This window comes from Vombatus ursinus, unplaced genomic scaffold (genome assembly GCF_900497805.2).
Source record: "Vombatus ursinus unplaced genomic scaffold, bare-nosed wombat genome assembly UNPS02014935.1, whole genome shotgun sequence".
Lineage (NCBI taxonomy): Eukaryota > Metazoa > Chordata > Mammalia > Diprotodontia > Vombatidae > Vombatus > Vombatus ursinus.
In genome coordinates, this window is record NW_020954713.1 from 5,060,039 (window position 1) to 5,085,723 (window position 25,685).

The 25,685-nt window shown below is 38.6% G+C and overlaps 1 protein-coding gene across 3 annotated transcripts in view; it reads right to left on the minus strand.

The window, feature by feature from the left end:
• The window catches only part of SFSWAP (splicing factor SWAP), a 117,937-nt gene that overhangs the window by 39,665 nt on the left and 52,587 nt on the right, over window positions 1-25,685 (minus strand). For all 3 annotated transcript variants that reach the window (XM_027844197.1, XM_027844196.1, XM_027844198.1), the window contains one exon: window positions 2,526-2,759. In XM_027844197.1, the coding sequence (XP_027699998.1) occupies window positions 2,526-2,759 (234 nt within the window). The remainder of the gene's footprint in view (window positions 1-2,525; window positions 2,760-25,685) is intronic.

The window sequence follows — 25,685 nt, forward strand, 5'->3', positions numbered from 1 at the left end:
GTGCCTTTTTTTTTTTTAAAGGCAACTGGGGTTAAGTGACTTGCCCAGGGTCACACAGCTAGTAAGTGTCAAGTGCTTGGTCTCAGGCCAGATTTGAACTCAGGTCCTCCTGCCTTCAGGGCCAGTGCTCTATCTACTGCACCACCTAGCTGCCTCTTTTACCAAGCTATTAATTCTCATTTTATAATTTCCTTGCATCACTCTCATTTCTTTTCCCAATTTTTCCTCTACCACTTCCAGGAATTCTTATTGGGTTTGGGTCCAAATAGCATTTTTTCTTTGAAAGTCTTCTTCTATAAAATGAACAATATGGTAATATTTTACATGATCACATATGTATAACTTGTATCAGCTTGATAAACTGATGCACCTCAGGGAGGGAAGGGAGGGAGGGACAGAAGTTGGAACTCAAAACTTAAAAAAAAAAAGCATTTTTCTTTGAGGCTTTGTTTATAGCTGTTTTCACATTGTTGCTGTCTTCTGAGTTTATGCATTGGCCCTCCCTGCTACCATAGTAGCCTTTTATGATCAAATTCGTCTTGTTTTTTGCTTGCTCATTTTCCCAGGCTATTTCTTGAGTTTGAACTTTATGTTAAAGTTGGGCTTTAACTATCCTAAGGTTCTGGGGGTCTGCAAGCTTTTGTTACTTTCAAGGTGGTGTGATCCTGGGAGAAGTACAGTTACTGCTTTCCTGGTCTGCACTGTGGTTTTTATCCGGGAAGGGTTCCTGGTCCCCTTCAGCCACAAGTGGCTAGTGCTCTCTTTGCCTTGGCATTGCGACCAACGTCCCTGGTTGCCTTAGGACAGAGCCCCCAGTGCTCCTATCTGCCCTGGAACTGAGATTCAGAAGTGTGTATGGTCAATAGAGTTGCTAATCAGTGCCAGCAAGGAGTCCTCTGTAATATCTTTCTCATCAGATGTCTGAACCCCTTCCTGTCTCTGGGCTGAGAGCTCCTGAAGCTGCCGCTGTTGTTGCCACCATATGCATGGACGCCAGACAGCCTTCTATCTTAGTGTCACAAACTTCTCCTGCTGACCTACTTAGGCTGGAAAAATGTCTCATCCTGATCTTTTGTTGACTCTGCCACTCTAATATGTGATTTGAGGCACTATTTTAAGGGAAATGTTGCAAAAGTTCAACTGGATTTCCTCTAATCCACCATCTTGGCTCCCCAAATACTCCACATACCACTTCTAATAATAATATCTGGCATTTATGTAGCTCTTTACATAAATATTATCTCATTTGATCCTCACAAAAACCCTGGGAAAGGTATTATTATCATCTGCATTTTACAGATGAGGAAACCAAGGCACAGAAAAGTTAAGTAACTTGCCCAGGGTCACACAGCTGGTAACTGAGGCAGGATTTGTAGTCAGGCCTTCCTGACTCCAGGCCCAGAGCTATATCCACTGTACCACCTAGCTGCCTTTCTATTTTCTATTATGTAAAAATTAATCATTAACTTAAAATTAAATCATTTTTTGAATGTTTCTAAGTTTATGTTTTTGACATTTTGTACCCCAAATTTAGAAATGATAAAAGCATTTTAGAACAATTCCATACAGTACAAATAGCTACAAATTGAAGAATCAAGTTCAGAATGACTTTCATTATACCATGCTCATAACTAGTCAACTATTATCCTATAAGAAGTATTTTGTTCCAAATGATTCAATACCTTGTTTATCTTATATAAACACTTGTAAAGGTACATGACCTCACATTTTTGGGGTAAAATTCATGAGGAAAGAGTTTAAAATAAAATCCTGATAGTAAATTAACACGGTAGAAATCCCGTTTTTACAAATGTCATTTGCTCCACTAACCTAAATACAGGAAAAAAAACTATAAAAGTCACATACTGATGTTTTTCACTTAAAAATAAAAAATGAATTAACTAATTTTGGACCTCAAGCATACCTGGATTTGCTAAGCTTTTAAATTTTGCTCAATTTTTTCCCTAAACTTCTTTAAATTGAACTGTGAATACTAAGTAATGTCCCACAAAAAGTTGTCCTTAGTAGTGACCTGCTAGGGAGCAACATTTTCTATACTGTGTAGCTGTTAGGAATGAATTGTTTTGCAGTAAGACAACTCATAAAGATAAATCGTATTTTGGAACAAAGATACAACTTGGGAAAAAAGCCTGAAGGTTTCATTTCACAATGGCAATTAAAATCAAAAAATGCTTTGTCCATTAGAGCTCTTTTCAAGACATATTAACTTGCTATACTTTAGGGATGCTAATCTGACTAATTTCAAAACAAAATACTGAAGGGAACAAAGACTATACTTAACTGAGGAGCTGTAGGCAAAAATTACATAGAACTTTGAAAATGTGTTTATAAATGCATACAACTTCTAGTTGAAAAAAAAAATCCATAAGGAGAAACCAGGAACATTTCTGATAGTTTTATCTTCTAAGACTCCTAGGCTTTATCATGGCAAATAGCTATTTTCAATTTACCTCACACATATGTAATTCTCATTTTTCCAAGGAGTTAAATATTCATCTACCTACCTTGCTTGGCTTCCAGCTCCTCCTGGGTAAGTTGAGGCTTTTTCTCCTCAACAACTACGCAGGGTGTGACAAGTGCTGGGTTAGGGTTTGCAGAACTACTAGAGCTCTCTTGGCCTTCCTTGCCTTCTTCATCATCATCATCACTGTCATCATCTAGCTTAACACGGTTTTTTTCCAGGGGAAGCAGATCATTTTCTTTGGCCTTGATAGCAAAGCTTATTGGAGCAAATGAAGCTACAAAGAAACGATGAAAATTTTAAATGTTTTGTTAAGATTCCAGCAAAAAGAGTTAAAAAATTTTCACTGGACTGATTATCTACTTCAAAAGAAAAAGTCTGTAGGAAGGTACATCACCAGTCTTATTTTTCTACCAGATAGTCACTACCTAATAACCTTTTTAGTAGAAGTATATCTATGCAAGCTTTTTGCAACAGAGCAATGAAGCTTCATGATAGCAAAAATTCTACCAAGAATTTCTAGAACTCGGGATAATTTATCAGTTTCTTTTTTTAATCATTCCCCAAGAATCCTTCTCTCATGTCTTTCCCTTCTCACCTTACCCTCTGTCCCACTACCCACTAGTACTTTGAAAAATGAACTCAGTAAAAAATTTGAAGTCCCACAGTTTAGTTCTAAGAAATGTTTTTCTACAATTTCTAGACTAATTATTTACATACTTAAACATACAAGTTTCAAGAGCTAAAAGTGGTTAGTCTTGATAAATATTATAACATAATTGGGGCAGCTAGGTGGTGCAGTGGACAGAGCACTGGCCCTGGAGTCAGGAGGACCTGAGTTCAAATCTTGCCTCAGACACATAACACTCTAGCTGTGTGATCCTGGACAAGTCACTGAACCCCAACTGCCTCACCAACAACAAAACAAAACAAAACAAAACATAATCCATTAAAAATGGCTGTTGCTATTTATGATGGGTTATTAAAAAAAAAATCCCCAAACACCAAGTCAGAGGATTATTATATAACCAACTGTAGTAAAGAGAAAATTTAAATAAGCTCCAAACACAGCCAACTTCAGAATGCGCTTATTTAAAATAATTTTCTTTCTTCAAAACCTAACTCAGATGTACCTCCTTTAAGAAATCTTGATCCCCATACAGAGAAATGACTCTTCTTACTTGGAATCTCTCCAAACACTGCTCAACCTCTCCTATAACTCTATTCATAGTATGGTTCATAAAACAGTTTCTTGGTTCGCTTCTCCTCCTCCCCCCAGTTAGATTATAAATATAATTATTTATAATATATTGTATATACTATATATTATTATATTTAATTTTATATATTTCAGATTATAAATAAAAATTATAAAAGCTGCTATCAGCATCTGTTTTATTGGTTGCTGAGGGCAAGAACTGCAGTTTTTTACTTTTGTGTCTTCAGTACCTAGTACACAGCATTGGCATCTGATGTCATTTACTATATATTTATTAAAATCAATCAAGTGATTTGTAGGATACAGTATTGTAGAACATTTTAACAACACAGCTCTTCGAAATATAGCACCAGTTCATTAAAGTGACAATGCTGAGCTATAGCATATACTCTGAAATAACAAAAGAAGCATTTTGAAGGCCAAGAATCATCACCTTACACACACAGAGATAAAAAAGAAAACACTAAAGAACAGTATTTATACAGACTACAATATTATCAAATTTATACAGATTATTCAGTTTATAGTATTTTAGACTAGTCATGGTATTTACATTAAAACTATATCTTCTGGGATCAATAATTTAAGAGACTAAATCTTTTGCAAGGTATAACATCTGACCTGAAATTAACCCTTTACTATTTGTAGTATTACATTCTCTTTAAACAATGCTGGTCTTTGAAAGCCCACAACATGGAAGCCTAAAAAACCTTCTCAATAATCAACAGTAAACATTCAGTATTAAAAGGAGGAAAACAATGTCCTCTGAAAATGTCAAGTTAAAGTGAGGAAGCAATTCTAAATCCAAGTCTTTTTTTCCTCAACTAGAATACTAGGAACCACAGTCAACACCAAAGACTTAGGCTCCCTAAGATGTAACCTGTTCTATCTTTTATCCATACTTATTACTCGCAGGTAGGGACTTGATAACAAGGCTAAAGAGTAGATTATCATTACTCTTCTGCAAAAGAAAGAGCACTGAAGAAAAATCAGAAAATCTCATTTTGTAGAGGCAGCAGTAGCAAATGGTGCCAAACTGGTCAACTGATTTGGGAATCAACACTTATTTATGGCAAACATCATATAAAGAAGTTATTGCATGCATTTTGCTTTGGCTCTTTCTGTTTTCTAATTCAATTATAAATTGTCCTTTCTTTTTGGATTTTATGTGTGAAAAGTATTTCAAAAATGTTCAAGAGCAAATTCTTTTACATAAAAACTACTTCTACTATTTATCTAAATGGTTACATTTCCCCTAGAGCCAAAATCACTCTCCTAGTGCTGTTCAGTTACTGTGACTGAGTTTGATACATCTATGTCTATATATATAATCTCACCAATAAAAGTCTGACATCTGAACAATATGGATAACTGACACAAAAATATAATGTAAGGCCATTCTACAATAGATAAGTGATCAAAGGATATGAATAACTGTCAAAAGACAAATTATAAACTATAAATGACCACGTGAAAATATGCTCAGAACCTCTAAAATTGTTGTTGTTGCTGTTCTACCACTACTACTAGCTATCATTAATAAATATGCTAATAATCATAATGATTTGTATAGAACATACTATGTGCCAGGCACTGTGGTAAGCACTTCGCACATATCATCTCATTTGATCTTCACAGCAACCTGTGAGGTAGGTGCAATTATTATACCCATTTTACAGATGAGGAAACTGAGGCAGACAGGTGAAGTGACTTGCTCAGGGTCACACAGCTAGTCAATGTTTAAGGCTGGATATGAACTCAGGTCATCCCGGCTCCAGGCCCAGCATTCCATCTGTTCTGCTACTTTCATCTCATACCATATAAACTGGCAAAAGTTACTAAAAATGGAAACAGTCAACAATGCAGCAGTGACAAGGATGCTAATACAGCACTGGTGGAACTGTGAACCAGTCCATCTACTTGGTACTTAAACTTGGAATTCTGCAAAAGAAATGACTCAATAGTTCATACCTATTGGCCCTGCAATTGTACTATTGGGTACACATATCCTTCCTCAGAAATCAAAGAGAGAAACGAGCTGTCCAATATGCACACCATAACAGTGAGGGTCACAGCTCCTCTCCCAGGCTGGCCTTGGTCTGCGTTCCCAGATCTCTTGCTGTTCCTTTGTAAGGACTTTGTAAGGTTGTGCTCCAACCAGACTGACTGACCTGCAGTGTTCCATCCCAACAGTCCGTCTCCCATTCCTGTCTGGTTGCAAAGGCTCTTCTTTCCCTATCACTGATACACTCTCTCTCGTCCTCTTTGACTCGAGCTCCCTTGAAGAAACCTTTCCTAATCCTGTTGCTATTAGTGACCCATATCCCAAAACCAAGTTGTAATGATATGCAGTATTTACTTGTCTTCCCGAGCACAGCTCAAATGCTACTTTTTCTAGTCATCCCGGTTGCATTTCCTAATCAATGAAATCCATTTGTGAATATCTTTTCTTTACAAAGATGTTGTATTTCTCCAGTAAAATTCATGTTTTGTTTTTTTTTTTAAAGTGTCTGTTTTGTTTTGATTTGGTAACCCCAGTGGCTAAAAGAATACTTTAGATGGAGGAGGCATTTAATAAATGCTTTATTTAATCTAATAAACAAAAGGGAACTTGTATACCAACATCTGTTGCAGAGAATGAAGGCAGAGTGGTGAAAATCACGTTGGGAAAGCTCGTTTAGAATTAAGAAATGAAAAAAACCAAAGACTTATAGACAACTTAAGATTCCTCTTGCCTGTACAGAACAGAGAACCCTTTATTCCAGAGAGTGCTTCCAGAGCTTGGCACAGTGCCTGGCACACAGTAGGAGCTTAATAAATGTTTATTGACTTTTTCTCAGAAGAGACTGCGAAGGTACTAGACATGGCAAGCACCAAATATCAACAAAAATGAAACTGACTTTATCCTGAAGAGATGGAAAAAGAAAGAATTCAACTACCCACATGGGAATTACTACTGAATTAGATGTTTGTGTACAGTGAGACTACTGATTAGTTATAATACAAATCAAAATCAACAGCAAGCTAGAATTAAAGACAAAAATGAGAAGACAACATCGTGAGAAATAATTATAACAGCTTTAACCTGACATCTTCAAACATGCGACTGACATTCTCTCTCCCTCATACTGGAAAAGAAATTGATGCTGTCACCACTGCTATAAAAATATAAACTGGTGTAAAGGAAAGCAGTTGACACAACAAGTAGGCCAAAAGAGACTAGAAACATCCTCTGGCATCCTGTTCTCTCTCTGTAGAAGAGAGAGACATATTAAGGTCAACACTAGTTTGGACTATACATACATTTTCAAAATGTTAGGAAGTTGGTGGAAGATTAGAAGAGCATCAGCTGATAAAACAGAAGTATGGTATAGGAGAAAATGCGTCTGCAGAAAGCTTGGCACAATACCTAAGTATACAAAAATCATATGAAAAGCATTTATAGATGAAATTGGGAAGTGAACAACAAAAAGGTTAAAAAAATTAACAAATTAAACACATCTACCAGTGATATAGTGATCTATTTTCATCACATAGGAAAGCTGAACATTTTGATTTTAACACCTCATTCCCTGATGTGTTATGTAAAGCCTAAATAGTACTTACGAATTTAGGAAGAGCAACTGGAACAGACCAATTATATATAGAAGAATTGGTGTTGGAAGGGACAAAATTTTGAAAGCATGGAGGGATCAACTTTCATGATACAAGATACTGCATGACTGGGGGAAAAAAGGCAGTATTATTACAGGAAAAGATGCAATGAAAGGATATCAGTAACCACTGGCCAATATGGCTATTTTCTCATTTTTATAGAATCTTTATTGTAATGCCTACATACATTTTACAAGGGTATACTTGATGAAAATATGAGAACAAGCAGGCTTTTCACAGGCTTTCTGATGTGATGATAAAAAAATCTAAGTAGTAAGTAAGTACATTTGTAGTCCCATAATTAAAATAAAGGTATAGAGAAAAAAGATCCCACTGTAATTCTTTATATCATTCCCCTTCCACAAGAGGTCTGCCATTCACTTCTGGAAGCAGAAATGCTGGAATAAGAAGTAAGTCACTCTCACCCTCCCTTACTGAACTCTGAAAGCCTAGAAAATATCACCCCAGGAAAAACCCTGAAACAGCAGAAAGATAGGGTACAGCAGTCCTGTAGCCCAGGAAGCCTGGCAGATTAACAGGAAAGGCTCCTCTCACTCTGCAGGAGGGGTAGCAGTACAGGATGGGAAGCATCTCACCAAGCCCCACCTCAGCAAACCACGGAGAGATCCTGAACCCAAGGGTGGTGCAGTGGGCAAGTGCCAACACCAGGACGGCACCCCCCGCCCCAGTACAGGCAGAGGAACTGCTAAACACCACCTCAGAAAACCACCATGTGTGCCTGCGTTCTCCAGCAGCCAAATCTCCCAGTGCTTTAGCACAACTCTAGGCTGGCAGACTTCCTCCAGCAGTCAAACATTTGAGTGCTTTAAAGAAGTCTGGGTGAGCAGGCGTTCTCCAGGGGTCAGACTCCCTACCCCCACCCCAAGAACTCCATTGCTGCTGACCCCAGCTCAGCACCAGGTAAACTGCTGGAACCCTACAGCCTCCAACTGCCAGTACATAAGGCCCCAGCACACAAAGTCAGTGACCAGGTCCCAGGCCTCCTGTGCTCCAGCAGGAGAGCCCAACTTTAAAAGCCAGGAAACAGGCAAACATCATGAGCAGAAAGCAGAAATAAGTCAACAGCTTGGAAAAAGAAGGACAAAAACTGACTGCAGAAAACAAGTCCTTAAAAAATACAATTGGCCAAATGGAAAAAGTACACTGAAGACATCAACTCCTTAAAAAGTAAAATTGGCCAAATGGAAAAAGAGGCACAAAAACTCACTGAAGAGAACATCTTAAAAAGTAAAATAGGTCAAATGGAAAAGGAGGTACAAAATCTAATAGAAGGAAAACAATTCGTTAAAAATTAGAATTGGTCAAGTGGAAGCTAATGACTCTATGAGATACTGAGAATCAGTCAAACAGAAACAAAAGAATGAAAAAATAGAAGAAAACGTAAAATACCTCATTGGTAAAAACAACTGACTGGAAAACAGATCCAGGAGAGACAATTTAAAAATTATTGGTCTACCTGAAAACCATGATGAAAAAAAGAGCCTGGACAGCACCTTTTAGGAAATCATCAAGGAAAAATGCCCTGAGGTCCTAGAACCAGAAGGTAAAATAGTCATCAAAAGAATCCACTGATCACCTCCTGAAAAAGATCCAAATTCGAAAATACCAAGGAATATTGTAGCTAAATTACAAAACTACCAGGTCAAGGAGAAAATACTGCCAGCAGTTAGAAAGAAACAATTTAAATACCACGGAACCACAGTCAGGATTATGCAGGACCTTGCAGCTTCTACATTAAAAGATCGGAGGGCGTGGAATACAATATTCCATAAGGCAAAGGAGCTTAGATTATAACCAAGGACCCGCGAAACTGAGCATAATCTTTCAGGGGAGGAGATGGATATTCAACAAAATAGGGGACTTCCAAACCTTCTTGATGAGAAGTCCAGAGCTCAACAGAAAATCTGATCTTCAAATACAAGACTTACATCCCTACAAGGGAAGATGATACTTGTAACTCTTGAGAACTATATTGTTATTACATTTAAAAGGGGTATCCATTATTACAACATTTAAAAGGGTTATACATAGAGGGCATGGGTATACGATGACTTTGATCTGATGATAAAAAAATCTAAGTAGTGAAAAGGGATTGTTCTGGGAGAAGAAGAAAGGAGGAGGCAAGCAAGGGTAAATTATATTACATGAAAAGGCACAAAGATGTAATATAGTAGAGGGAAAGAAGCATTGTTTGAACTTTTACTCTCATCAGATTTGGCTCAAAGAGGGAATAACACAATCAGTAAGGTACAGAAATCTAACTTACCCCATAGGAAGTAGGAGGGGAAAGGGGAAAGAAAATGGAGGATAGACTGAGGGAGGCTGTGGTCAAAAGCAGAACTCTAGTGAGGAGAGAAAGGGAGAAAGGAGGGAGAAAAGCATAAATGGGGAAAAAACAGGATGGAGAAAAAGACACAGTCATCATAATGACGTGAATGCGAATGGGATGAACTCTCCCATAAAATGGAATTGGGTAGCAGAGTGGATTAAGAACCATAATCCTACAATATGTTGTTTAAAAACCTGGAAAGACTTATATGAACTGATGCTGAGTGAAATGAGCAGAACGAGGAGAACACTGTACACAGTAACAGCCACATTGTGCGATGACTGACTTTGATAGACTTGGCTCTTCTCAGCAACGCAAAGATCTTAGACAACTCCAAAAGACACATGATGGAAAATGCTATCCGCATCCAGGAGAAAGAACTGTGGAGTCTGAATGCAGATGGAAATATACTATTTGTTCTCCTTTTCTTTTGTTGTTTTGTTTTTGTTTCCTCTTTCTTGTGGTTCTTCCCATGAGTTCTATTTCTTCTTTACATCATGACTAATGTGAAAATATTTAATATGAATATATAAGTCGAGCCTATATCAGACTGCAAGCTGTCTTAGGGAGGGGGAGAAAATTTAAAACTCAAAATCTTATGGAAGTGAATGTTGAAAACTAAAAATGAATAAATTATTAAATGCTTGAACAAGAATCTGCGGCTATATCCCTAAAGAGGGAGATGTCTCTGTCATGGAGGACATCTTGTGTGGAGTCCACATGGAACAGTTTGCATAGATCAACAACCTTGTTTGTGCATGACACTGTGATGAGTGTATAACCTCCAGAATACTATGGGATTGCTTTAATGGAATCCATGACCCTCAAAAAATGTTGGTATAACAATTTATAAAGGGGAAAAACAAAACAAAATAAAAGAAACCACAAATGGACAAAGAATGCTTATTTCTCTCTAACAGCAGCTAAATGGGCCATCCAGTGAGTCAGTCTACCTGGACATGTACCATGGACAAATACTTCAGATGGAGAATGAAATGGGTCCAGAACTGAAGTGGAAAAGAAAGGGCTTGGCTGCATTAAGGAAATTGTGCAATGCTTTCTATCATCTCAAGCTGTACCCTGTAAAAAGAACCCTTCTTTTGAATACCAATATTATTATATATGACCTCAAATCATGGAAGAGCTAATCTTTAATCAAGAGTATAAGGGAGCTAGAGGTTACTGGATAAAGACACATGGTAGGCCAAAGTAGTTATGACATATTATCAGTGATGACCTGCATATAGGAAGTGGTATAAGATATATGCCATGCAACAATGCTGGATGAGAAAAACAAGTCACCTGGTGATGCTGAATGGTAATAGTAATAGTGAGGACAAACCCAAATGCCATACTACTCCCTATGGAATGTTAAGAAAGGCCTCCAGTACACTGGACAGGTTCTCTATGGGGACTGATGGGAAGACAGGCTGAAAAGATATGGCTGAACAGTGATCTCACTACTGGAGAAAGAATCCAGATTGGGGATATCTTATCTTCTTAGGTCCTTATGCATATATTTTGATGATAGCTTTATGAATTCTGGAGAACTTCCATGATCAAGGCCTGGTGTCCCACATGGGCATCCCTTTCTAGTAGAATGTAAGTCCTGTGAGGACAGCTATTTTTTATTTTGTCTTTGCCTAATTTTGTCAATACCTAACACTCTGCCTTGTCCGCAATGGGTATCTCATAATAACAATATGGCTTTCTGACAAGTATTTAAGTACTAAAGTTACTCTAGGCCTGGTGACAAACTCATCAAGGACAAGTAGGTGCTCTCCTACTAACACCCTATAAGTCATTTTTGTTTCATCCTTTTCAGCTGAAAGAACGTTCTCATTCAACAGAGAAAACAGAAATAAGAGTTTAAAAGTCTGTTTTTTTTCAAAGTATTAAGATAACAATAACAAGCCAACATTTATACAATACTTTAAGGATTACAAAGTGCTTTACAAGTTTTGTCTCATTTGATCCAATTCATTATATTAAAGCCCAATCCTCTCTGAACAGTGATACTACCCCGACTTTAAGCCTCTTCTTTTCCAATATATCTACTCCCACTCCTCCCCTGTTTCAAGAACAAAGAAAAATTGAGCTGCTAGGCAAAATCAACTAACACAGCAACTAAATTTGACAAGATATGCAATGTTCTACATGTGAACTCTATCACTTTATGACAATTATGTAAATGAAAACAACAACATAAAGTCAGAAAATCTGGTTAATTGCAATGACCAGTCTTGGTTCCAGAAGACTAATGATTAATTACATTTTCCTTCTCTTGGTAGACTACCAAGAAACCATTAACTACTCTTTTTGGCAGAGAGCTCTAGCAGATGTCCATCCTTGACCATCATTCCTCCCCCTCCACTGCTAATCTGTCAGTCATTAAACATTTATCCTACTATGTACAGGCACTGGGTATACAAATAAAGGCAAAAGACAGTCACTTCCCTTGAGCAACTCACAATCTAATGTAAATAAAACAAGCTAACAAATATGTGCAAATGAGCTACATACAGGATAAATAGGAAATAATTAGAGAGAAGGAAATAGAATTAAGAAGGATATGAAAAAGCTTCCTGTATAAGGTGGATTTTAGGTGGGACTTAAAGAAAGCCAGCAAGCAAAGATAAGCATGAAGAGCTTTCCAACACTGGATGGATAGAAAATATGCCTGGAGCTGAGAGATGAAGTGTCTTACTTGTAGAACAGCCCGAAGGCCAGTGTCACTGCATGAAGTCACTAGGATGTAAGGATAAGACTACTGGAAAGGTTTATGGGGAGTGAGGGATGGGGGGAGAAGGGAAAGGGCATGCATGCAGGGTAGGTTAGGAAGGACTTCATTGCAGAACAGGATGTAGCATTGGATTCTGGCGGTGATAGGGAGCAAATGGAATTTATTGAGCATGTCACTGGATCTGAGCTTTATGAAAATCAGTCTGGCTGCTGAATGTAAAGGATGGACTAGAGTGGGGAGAGACTTGTGGCAGGGAGACCCACCAGCAGGCTACTGCAACAGTCCAAACTTGAGGTAATGAAGACCTACGTGAGGGCGGTGTCAAGTATCAGAAGAGAAAAAGGGGCCTACTTGAGAGATAATGCAAAGGTGAAACAGATAAGCCTTGAAAACAGATTATATATAGGGGATAAGAGATACTGAGGAATATGATGGAATACTGATGGAGTCTGAATGTAGATCAAAGTATATTATTTCTTTAATTTTTCATAGTTCTTTTCTTTTGGCCTGTGTCTTCTTTTACAACATGAATAATACAGAAATATGTTCTTTGTGGTTGCACATACGTAACCTGTATCAAATTTCTTACCATCTTAGGCATGGTGGGAGAAAATTTGGAACTCAACTTTTTTTTTTAAATGAACGGTAAAAACTGGAATATGCATAAGTTGCAAGCCTGGGGAATTACAGAATGGTGGTGCCTTCGACAATACAGGAAGTTTGGAAGGGGGTAGGGTTTAAAGGGAAGGACAATCAGTATAGTTTTGAACATATTGAGTTTAAGATGTCTACTGGACATTCAGTTCAAAAAATCTGAAATGCAGTTGAAGGTCAGCAGGAAGGTTAGGGCAGGATAAGGAGATCTGACAATCATTAGCATAGAAAGGATAATTAAGTCCATGGGTGCTGATTAATCATGAAGTAGCATGAAGAGAGAAGGGAAGTTGATGACAGGACCCTGTGGGTCAACTATGGTTAGAGGGTGTGATCTAGATGAGTTATCCAGTAAAGGAGACAGAGAAGGAGTGGTCACATAGGAAGACAACCAGGAGAGAGGGGTGTCCTGAAAACCTAGATGGAAGACAGTATTAAGGAGAAGGTGATTGACAATGTCAAAAGCTGCAGGGAGGTCAGAGAAAACTGAGAAAAGGATACTGGATTTGGCAATTAGAGCATCATAACTTTGGAAAGAGCTGTTTTGATGGAACGATAAGGTTGGAAGCTAGATTGTAAGGGTAGTTAAGAGAGTGAGAGGAAAGAAAATGGAAGTTCTAATTGTAGACTGCTTTTTTGAGGAGTTTAGCTACAAAGGAGACAAGAGGATGAATAGTTAGTGGGGATAGAAGGCTCAAGTGAGGGTTTTTTTGAGGATGGGGGAGATATGGGCATGTCTGTAGGCAGCAGATTGGAAGTCAGAATGGGAATGAAAAAATAAGCAATCTGTTGGAGGAGATGGAACAGGATAAGATCACTTGTGCACGTAGAGGAGTTAGCCTTGGTAAGGAGTAAGGCCACCTCATTATGTGGGATGGGAGTGAAGGAGAAGAGAAGGGCAGAAGGTACCTGAGTGATAAAGGAGAGATGAGGGAACTCTTGGTGAATGGCCTCTTTTTTTCCCGTAAAATATGAGACAAAGTCCTTGGCTGAGAAGGTGGGGAGAGGGGACATCATGGGAGGTTTAAGGAGAGATGAAAAGTTTGGAAGAACCACGGTGGAAAGTAGGAGAGTAAGTTGATAAGAAAAGTAGGGTAGGATTGCCTTGAAGCAGTGAGGGCTCAGTTGAGGTCTTGTAAAATAAATTTGTAGGTGACACAATTAATTTTTCCACTTTTGTTCAGCGGCCTATGTGTAGGAGTGAAGGTAGAAGGTGGGACTGATTCAAGGCTGAGGCTTGGCACAGCAAAACTGGTGATATGATAAGGGGTCCAGGAACTCAAGAGGACAGTGTAGACTGTCACCAAAAGGTCAAGATGGGGAAAAAAGTAGAATAGTAATAGAGTGACGGCCTAGTAAAGAACTAATGGACTGAGGGATTAGAGGTCATAATGTGGATGAAGAATAAGATTTGGTATGAGAAGGCAGAGAGAAAGGTAGAAAGCAAATAGATTACGGACAGTTAAGGGATTTCAGACTTCTTGTATATGGAGGTGGTGTGCACCTCATTCAGGGGGCAATAAATCTACTCACCTTTTGAACTCTTGCCCTGTTGTCATGAAACTCCTTCTCTTTCCCCTTTTTTGCAATGGAAACTGCAATCAAATCAATTCTATACTGCTTCTGTAAAGGGCATGTCAATCAATTCCCCTATGGCTCTAATGACCATTCCTTGGCTTCAAGATTTACTCACCACTTCCCTATAAGTACTGTGTCCCCAATTAAGACAAAGGCCTAATAATTTTGATAAAAGCTATTTTATTCCCTTCCTTGTGTTTTACCTTTCCTATTCTTTTTATAAAATAGTATTTTTTTCCCAATTACAAGTAAAGACAATTTTTATGATTCATTTAAAAAAAATGTTGAGTTCCAAATTTTCTCTCACCCTCCCTAAGATGGTAAGCAATTTGATATAGGTCACATATGTGCAATCACGTAAAACATATTTCTATATATTAGTCATGTTGTGAAAGAAGACACAGGCCAAAAGAAAAAACCACGAAAAAATAAAAAAAGTAAAAATAATATACTTTGATCTGCATTCAGACTCCATCAGCTCTTTCTCTGTATGTGGACGGTATTTAACATTATAAATCCTTTGGACTTGTCTTGGGTCACTGTATTGATGAGAAGAACTAAGTCTTTCACACCTGATCACTACGCAATGTTGTTGATACTGTGTACAATGTTCTCCTGCTTCACTTCATTTCACAACAGTTCACCAAAGCCTTTCCAGTTTTTTTCTGAAACCCGCCTGCTCATCATTTTTTATAGGACAATACTATTCCATTACATTCACATACCTCAACTTGTTTAGCCATTTCTCAACTGATAGGCATCCCCTCAATTTCCAATTCTTTGTCACCACAAAAAGAGCTGCTATAAATATTTTTGTACATATAGGTCGTTCCCCCCCCCCCTTTTTTTGTGATTTCTTTGGGATACAGACCTAGAAGTGGTATTGTTGGGTCAAAGTTTGCAGTTTGATTGCTCTCCAGAACAGTTGGATTAGTGCACAACTTTACCAACAGTGCATTAGTGTCCCAAATTTACGACGTCCCCTCCAACACTTATGTTTCTTTTTCTATCTTATTAGCCAATCTGATAGATGTGAGGTGACACCTCAGAGTCATTTTAATTTGCATTTCTCTAAATAACAGTGATTCAGAGCATTTCTTTATATGACTATAGCTTTGATTTATGCATCTGAAAACTGCCTATTCATATACTTTACTTTTCTATTCCTTCTGAATAAGTTATACCTTTTAAGACCCATAGTCCGATATTTATCAGCCAAACCAGTTTCTGGTAAGCTGTTATCTAACTGACCTTTCTCAGTAAGTTTAGTGCCTAGTTCATACTTCTCCTCTCCACTCCAACTCCTTCCCTCATTCTAGAGGCCTTCAATATACATGTTGATAACTTCCTCAATTTCCTCCACTTGATCTCATATACACACAAGGATGACTGTACCCTTGATCTTGCCACAAGTGTTTGGCTTCCAGGTTCAAGAACTCCCAGTTTCCTTTTATCTGATCACAATCTTTTACCTTTTCATCTTTATTTTCAAAATGTCCAACAGATATTTGGTAATATGAAACTATAGCTAGGATAGACTAGAGATGGATAAATATCCGGGCATCTTCTGTAGAGAATTGATAACAGACAGCAAGAGGGCTGATGAGAACACCAAACGAAAGAGTAAGGAGTTAAGAAAAGAGGGCTCAAGACGGAGTCATGAAATTAGACACCTAGGGAGCAGCTAGGTGGCACAGTGGACAGAGCACTGGCCCTGGAGTCAGGAGTCTTCCTGAGTTCAAATCTGGCCTCAGACACTTACAACCTGTGTGACCCAGGGCAAGTCATTTAACCCCAATTACCTAAAATAAAATAAAAAAAAAGAAATCAGACACCTAAAGTTGGTGGGCATGACCTGGATCTAGCAAATGATACTGAAAAGCAATGGTCATACAGGTAGGAGGAAAATCAAAAGAGAACAGAATAGTAAAAATCCCAGGGAGGAGAAAGCATTCAAGAAGAGGAGGTGGTCAGCAATGTCAAATGTAGCAGAGGTAAAAAAATTATAAGGATCAAAAAAAGTTCATTCTATTTGGCAATTAAGAGGCTACTAGTAATGGGAGAAAGTACCTTCAGTTGACTTCATGGTCAGAAGTTGTTTCAGGTTTAGAAGAAGGGAGAGGAGAGTATGAAGAGATGCTCATGTAGATGATTGTTTCAAATTTAGCTGAGAAAGGCAGGACAGACATAGGATGATGGCTGATAAACATGGTAGGATCTAGTGAAGGGTTTTTTTTTTTTTAAAGGCAATTGGGGTTAAGTGACTTGCCCAAGGTCACACAGCTAGTAAGTGTCAAATGTTTAGTCTGAGGCCGAATTTGAACTCAGGTCCTCCTGACTTCAGGGCCGGTGCTCTATCCACTGCGCCATCTAGCTGCCCCTTAGTGAAGGTTTTTTAAAGACAGGAGAGACTTGTGTGTGCTTGTGGGCAGCAGGAATGCAATCAGCAGATAAAGAAAGATTAAAGATGAGTGATGGTAGGGGTAATCTGGTGGAGAAGAAAAAGAGGAAGGGGTCATTGAAGGCACATGTAGAGGGACTGACCCTGAGTGAAGGAAGAAATGTCAGAGGGATGTGAGATGAGGAGAGAACTCTCAGCTAATGGCCTGAAAAAAAAAATTTTTTTTTTCCCGTAAATTATGAATCAAGGTCTTCAGCAGAGAAGGTAGGAGAAAAAGCAGTATGGGAGGAAGAAAGGATATGGAACAGTTGCTGTGGTGATTGAGAAAGGGGATCAATCAGGGAGGATTAGTAGGATTGCTTTGCCGTACTGAAGTCTCAGTTGAGATGAACTAGTATAAATTTATGGTGCATTCACAATTTCCTCCAGCTCTGTTTTCTTCTATGTCTTCCTCTCTCCACTTATGCAACCTTTACTCTAGTTCAGGCACTCAGTCCCCTCTGGCCTGGACTATTACAGCAGCCTTTCATAACTGGCCTCTCTGATTCAAATCTCTTCCCACGCCAAACTAATTCAATTCAATAAACATTAATTAAGTGCCTACTATGTGCCAGGCACTGTGCCAAGTGCCTGGGAATACAAATAAGAAGCCCTTACCTTCAGGGAACTTACAATCTAATAGGGAAGACAAAGATTACACACAAAAGGAAGCTGGAAAGGGAGGAAGTGGGATGAGTACCCAGCATTGGGGCATCCTGTTCTATAGACTTGAAACCAAGCAGCTCCAGATGGAAGAGTAGTGTGAGCTTCCTGTCCTCTACGATGCAGAGGTTTGGGAGGAGTTAAGTGCTCCACCTTCAGGCCCTCCACTCAGAGGGAAGAATCACTGCAATGGGAGACAGCCATCCTTCATTCAGATGCCAAACTGATTTTTCTGAAGCATGGGTCTAACCTTGTCCTCTCTTTGCTCAATAAATTCCAGTGACTCTCTTACTACCTACCTCCAAGACCAAATATAAAAGTCCTTTGTTTGGCAATTAAAGCTACTGACAACTCGGTCTCTCCCTACCTTTCCAATCCTATTCCATTGTACTTTCCTCTATACAATCTATGATCCATCTGTACTAGTCCTTCCTACTATTCTTTGCACATGCATTCTATCTTTTGTTTCTATGCCTTGGTATTAGCTATTTCCCATGTCAGAAGTGCTCTCTTTCATAATCTCCAATTCTCATAATCCACCTTTGGCCAATGAACCCATCATCAATAGGTTTCATGATAGTATTGGTATGCGAATAGATAAGGTAAATAGCATAGGTAAGAATAGTGAACTGACTCTAGTAAGATCATAGTTAATAGAGATAATGTAAAATCTTATAATTGGCTGAAAAAAAAAAAAACACTTCACAATTAGATGAGGTATAGGTGGCTACACAGCAATTCATCTGAAAAAGTTCTAGTTGGTCAACCAGCACTTATTAAGCTCCAAACACTGTGCTAAGTGCTGGGAACACAAATACAAGCAAAGAGAGAGTCACTGTCTCAGAAGAGCTTTATTTCAATATAGAAAGACAACACATACAAAGAAGCTGGAAAAAAAAAAGGGAGGAGTGAGAGAAAGGTACCCTGTATAGGTAATGATGGAGAAGTCTGAAGGGCAGTCTGGTAATAATGAAGAAATAACAGGGCTGGGTGCCCTACTTCAAAGGAGGTTCTGGGAGGGTAGCAAGAAGGACACTTCTGAGGTATGAAAGCATGTAGAGGTGTCAGGGGCATGGTGATTTAGTCTGGAGGGCAATGTTTTAGTGGACTTTAGCTTCCAAATGAACCATGGCATTAGAGAATCACTGAAATAGAAGAGACCTCTGAGGCTACCTGGTTCAACTTGTACTTGAGAAAGAATCCCCTCTACATCACCCTGACTATTGAGGGCCTTCAAGAGGGGATAACCTACAATGATCCATTCCATTTTTTGGATAGCTCTCACTGTTGACAAAATTATTCCTTATAGAAATCCACATCTGCCCCTGCCTTTATGGGCCAAGCACTAACAGTCTTATCGGATGTCTCACTGACAACTCTTCCACATAACACTCCTCTATGTACTTGAAGACAGCTATCATATTTTCCCGTAAGTCTTCACTAGGTAAAACATTTGAAGTTCTTTCAACTAATCTTCATCTGGCATGACATAAGGCCCTTGATCAATATGGTGGTCTTTCTCTGGATATCTACCAGCTCTGTTAATGTCCAACTAAAATGAAGTGTCCAGAATGGATCAAAATACTCTGGATAAGGTTTGACAAAAACAGAATTGAGCAGGACTACAATTTTCTTATTCCTAGATACTATACACAGTCAATAGTATGAGACCAAAAAAACCCCTAATATCTTAGGCTGGATTAAGAGATGCATAGTGGGCAGAACACTGCAAATGTTATTTCCACCACTGTGTTCAGTTCTGATTATCACAATTTATAAAGGGCACTGATAAATAAAAGGCTTTCAATAGAGAGAAACCAGGATAGTGGAAAGTCTCTAAATTAACGCTATATGATGATCGACTGGAAGTTCTGGGAATGTTTAGTTTGAAGAAGAGACTGTGTGAGGCAAAATGATACCCATTTTCAAATATCTGAAGAGCTATCATGTGGAAGAAGGCTACCCTTAAGACAGCAAAAGCTGTATAACCATCTTAAAGGAATATTTTATAGGTGATTTTTATTCAGGTATGAGTTGGATTATATGGTTATTGAGGTCCATTTAAAAGCTGAAATCTTATGATTTTCACTGACTGTATATAGACAAAATTACCAGTTGAGTACAGAGCAATATCTCTTCTATATAGAAATACATCTTTCTAGGTCCAATTTGTACAACTCAGGTTATCGTTAACTGCATGCAGGACACGTTTTACTAAATATCCTCTTGGCATCTCAAAGTCAATGTCCAGAAGGAAGCTGATCATCTTCTTTGATAAGCTTGCCCCCTTCCTCTCTCCCACTCCTTTTTTTCTTTAGAAACCACCATCATCTTATGCAATGCTAACTCTCTTTTCAACCAGTTTAGCAACACGAGTCATTGGTGATTCTTCCTTCTCTATCTACTCTATGTATCCAATTAATTGCCTAGACTTCTGAATTCTATATCCACAACACCTTTTGCAACTATCCCTTTCCCATGTGGCTATCCCATTTACTCATGTGGCTATCAACTGGGGTCAGGCCCTCACCATCTTTTACCTAAGTTATTGCAACATTCAAATTGGTACCTCCATTTCTAAGTCACTCCTTTCTGCTATCCATCTTTTTCCTAGCTGTACCACCCCCCAATTAAAAAAAAAAATCATTCTAGTGCAAAACGCCCAAAAATTTAATGTTAAGGTCTACATCAATGTTAATTTCATTTTCACAAGGTAAGGGACCAATGGGGTAAATTCTCTTCTAGATCTGCTTTTCATCAAAAAAGAGAAATGGATTGCTGGGATGGAAATAATATAAACCTAAGTGGGAAGTAAGAACTTGATCTCATATTTATGGTAGAGTAGAAGAATGCTTGGGACCTTCTGACATTTACCTAGATTTCTGGTGAGCAGATCTGAAGAGCTTCTGAGGAAGGGATGGTGGAGTTCCATGGACTAAAATTCCACAGGGGGGAGTCTGTCTAGGAAGGATGGAAAGCTCTCAAGAACGAAATTCGGAGACCCAAAAAACGGTGTTTTTTTTTTTCCTTTTAAACTACAGTAGGGAAAATAGGAGAATGAAAACTCAAGGTGGATAGGATGATAATAACAAACAGAAACAAGGCTGAGCTACTTGACTCTTATTTTGCTTTTGTTTTCTCTGTGAAGAATGATCTTTGGATTAGAGAAGACAGAAAAGAAATGACTAAATAGAGAGTTGATACTGAAAAGAAGTGAGGAGATAATGAGAACATCTCAGCTCCCATCATGAGTACAAGTTAAATGAATCAGATTCAGAACAACTATATTCTTGAGTACTGAAGGAACTGAGATACATGACTGCTGAGACAATGTCAGTGACTTTCGAAAAATTATAGAAAACAGAAAAGGTATCAAAGGATTGGAAAAGGGCAAATGTTCCATTTCTTTTAAATAGAAAAGACTATGTAAATAAAGTATAGTGAGAATGACTTCAATTTCTGGCAAAATTCTAGAACATATTAAAACTATGGTTAGCGAACAGAAAAGGAAGAAGTGATTATGGAGAGCTAGCAAAGTTTTTACGGGGGTTACTAAGCTAGTGCATCTAGGGAAATACAGATACACATAAAATACCTATTAATCACCTAGTATGTGCTAAGCACCGTACGAGGCACTGTGCTACCTGAATTTTACAAATATAAGCCTCATAAAGTCTTTACTGCTATTCTTGTTGAAAAGATGGACTGGTTAAAAAAGAAATAGCTCGAAGGGTAGCTGGGTGGTGCAGTGGATAGAGCTCTGGCCTTGGAGTCAGGAGGACCTAAGTTCGAATCTGGCCTCAGACACTTGACACTTACTAGCTGTGTGACCCTGGGCAAGTCACTTAACCCTATTGCCTAGCCCCACCCCCCAAAAAGAAAAAAGATATAGATCAATGGAACTGATTAGACAAGGAAGAATGAGAAACAATGGAACTTAATAACCCAATGTTTGATAAAGTGGAAAATATTAATCTAGAAAATGATTCTATATTTGATAAAAAAAAAATGCTGGGAAAACTTTCCAGAGCAATTTGGAATTATATCCAAAGGTCTATAAAAGCATGCATACCCTTTGACCTAGAAATACCACTACTAGGTCTGTATCCCAAAAGAGATAAAAAACAAAAAGGAAAAGGATCTATATGTACAAAAATATTTATAGTAGCTCTTTCACTGGTGGCAAAGAATTGGAAATCGAGGGGATGCCCATTATTTGGGGAATGGCTGAACAGGTTGGGGTATATGAATGTAATGGAATACTATTGTGCTATAAGAAATGATAAGCAAGATGTTTTCAGTAAAACCTGAAAAGACTTATACGTCTTTCATGAGGTGATGCAAAGTGAAATGTACTGTATACAAAGTAACAGCAAGACTGTAAGATGATCATCTGTGAATGACTTAGCTATTCTTAACAATACAACGATCCAAGACAATGCTGAAGGAAAATGCTATCCATCCCCAGATAGAGAACTGATGGTATCTGAATACAGATTGAAGCATTATTTTTTAGACTTTCTTTATTTTTCTTGAGGGTTTTTTTAATCTATATTTTCTTTCACAACACAATTGTTATGGAAATGTTTTGTATGATTACACATGTATAACCTATAGTGAAATGCTTGCCTTCTCAATGAAGGGTCGTGGGGAAGGAGGGAGAGAATTTGGAACTCAAAGTTTTAAAAACGAATGTTAAAAATCGTTTTTACATGTAACTGGGGAAAAATAAAATGAAAAAATTTAAAAAACAAACAAAATGCAGGGAAAACTGGAAAGTAGTCTGGTAGAAATTAGGCTTAGACTAACATCTTACAACATATTCCAAAATACTTTTCTGTCCAAAAATTTTAAAAGAATATACAACCTTAATATTAAAGAATCATACTATTAAAAACACACACATATATATGTTTATATCCATCTATCCATTCACATTTATTAACTGCCTACTATGTGCCAGGGACTGTACTAAGTGCTAGAGATATTTAAAAAAAGAAAAAAAGAAAAAAAGAAAAAAAAAGGAAGCAAAAAGATAATCAATCCTTGCCCTCAAAGAGCTTACAATCTAATGGGGGAGATCACATACAACAAACCAAGCTATATATAGGATAAATAAGAAATAATTAACAGAGGCAAAGCACTGGAATTAAGAGAGGCTGGGAAAAGTTTCCTGTAGAAGATGGAATTTCAGTTGAAATTTGAAGGAAGTTAGAGAATCCAGGAGTCAGCATTCCAGGGATGGGGGTCAGATGCAGAAAATACCCCAGAATTGAGACATGGGGTATCTTGTTCATGGAACAGCCATGAGGCACTGTACGCTAAGGAGTACATGTGGAGGAGTAAGGTATACAAAGACTGGAAAGGGAAAAGGAGGCCAGGGTATAAAGGGCTTTGAATGCCAAACAGAAGATTTTGTATTTGTTCCTGAAGGCAACCGGGAATCACTGAAGTTTATTGAGTAGGGTGATGATATGGTCAAACCTGCACTTTGGGAAAATCACTTTAGTGGCTGAATGGAGGGTAGATTTGAATAGGGAGAGATTTGAGGCAGGCAGTCCACCAGCAAACTATTGCAGTAATCCAGGTGTGAGGTGGTAAGGGCCTGCACTATAGTGGTGACAGTGTAAGAGGAGAGAAGGGGGTATATTTGAGAGATGTTACAGAGGTGAAATCAATAGGCCTTGGCAACAGCGTGGACATGGGGGTGAGTGAGAACGAGGAGTCCAGGATGACTCTGAGAAAGTAAGCCTGATGGGTTACTAGGAGCATGGTGTTACTCTACATTAACAAGGAAGGTAGGGGAGAGGGGAAGAAGGTTTAGGAGGAAGATAATGAATTATGTGTTGGACATTCTAAAATGTCTACTGGACATCTAGTTTGAGATGTCTGAAAGGCACATACAGATAAGAGACTAGAGGTCAGCAAAGAGGCTGGGGCAGGAGAGGCAGATTTGAATCATCAGCACAGAGATGGCAATTAAATCCATGACAGCTAATAAGATCACCAAGTGAAGTTGTATAGAGGGAGAAGAAAAGAGGGTCCAGGTACCCATCTCCTTCTTTGTACAGATATCTACCCAGATCATGTCAGATAACTTCCCTTACCCTTTCTTTCCTCCTAGTATATTTTTCTTCATTTTTCTCTCTAGTCTTAAGATCACTAAGACAAAACAAAACAATTCCCAGGCCTTCTGTCTAATCAGACTCCCTCTATGACCTCTGATGATAACAGGGTTTAACCACCTCCCCATATTAGAATATAAGCAGTTAATCCTTGTTTAGTTCTTTATCACTGTTCATGTTTATCTCTTTATGTTTCTCTTAAAGCCCACAGCTCTGATCTTTTTATCAGGAATACTTAGAAGTCCTCTATTTCTTTCAAGGTCCATTTCTCTTCCTTTAGGGTTAGATTCAGTTTCACTAATCAAGTTATTTTTTACTATAAGCCTCTATCTTTTGCTTTTTTTAATAGGCTATTCCGAGCTCTCCACTCCTGAAAAGTGGTGGCTGCTATATCATGTGTGATCCTGGCTCTGATCCTAGGTACCTGAATTCTTGCTTTCTGGCTGCTTGACCTGGAAGCTCCGGATTTTGTCTATGATGTTCCTGGGAGTTTTAATTTGAGGATTTCTTTTAGAAGGTGACTGGCGGATTCTATTTCCACTTTATTCTCTGGTTCTAAGAGCTCTGGGCAGTTTACTTTTAAGATTTCTTGAAATGTCTAGGCTCTTGTTTTGGTCATGGTCTTAAAATTGTCTTCTCCTCGATCTGTTTTCCAGGTCAATTGTTTTTGCTATGAAATACCTTATATTTACTTCTATGCCCCACCCCTCTCCCCCAGTTTTTTTGATTTCAATAGTATTTCTTGTTGTTTCATGAGTTACTGGCTTCTATTTGGCCCATTCTTTCATGGAGTTTGTTGCTTAGGCAAGGTTCTGTACCTCTTTTTTTCAAGCTGTTAATTCTCCTTTCATAACTTCCCTAACTCTTGCCTCTTTTCCCATTCTTTCCTCTAGCACTCTCATTTCATTAACAAAATCTCTCTTAGTCAACTTTTTACTCTTGCTTCATCTCTTCTAGGAATTTTAGTTTATTTTTTGCCCCCACTGTGTTTTTCTCTGATGCTTTCTTTGCTTGTAGATATTTTTGGAGTCACTCTATTTCTGGGTTTGTGTCTTGAGTGTCTCTGCCACCATAACAGCTCTTTATGGTGGGATTTCTTTTTGTCTGCTCATTTCTCCAGCCTGCTTTCTGACTTTGGACTTGATGTTGCGTCAGGCTCTGTGCATTTCTCGAAGGAAGGACTGGGCCGGTCTTGTTGCTGTATTCTTGAGGTATTGAGTCTTGTGTTCCAGGTTCTCTGGTACAGTTCAGGTTTGGGACCTGAAAGTTTTCAGTGCTCCCAAAGTGGTCTGATTCAGGGTCAAGTCTGACTGCTGGCCCCTCTGGTTTGAGCTCTCAAAGTTCCTGGCTTGGGTTCGGGTCTGAACAACAGCAGACTATTGCTGGGCTCAGCTGCCATGAGTTAGCTAGAAGGCTCTACTGGTCCAGAGTGACAGCACTGCAGGCGCCTCTTTTGTCTGAAATTCTTGCCCTAGTTAATTCTCTGCAGACCTCAGGGCCTTGCTTCTGAATCTGTTCCTTTCTGAGCACATTGTCCAGAGCCTTGCTACCCAGGAATGCTAGCCCTTGGCACAGGTCCCCTTGCTAGTCTGCTTGAGTCTGTGCCTTGGAACTGGGTAGAAGACAACAAAGCTGTCAGTTGGCACTTCTGTCCCTATTAAGGTGTCACTGCATGGGTCTGGGATCTCTGCTTGTTCTGATAAACAGCTTCTCTCTATGTTGGAATGCTCTCCAGGAGATGCTCTAGAGGGTCCCCAGCACCCACAGACCTTTGTCT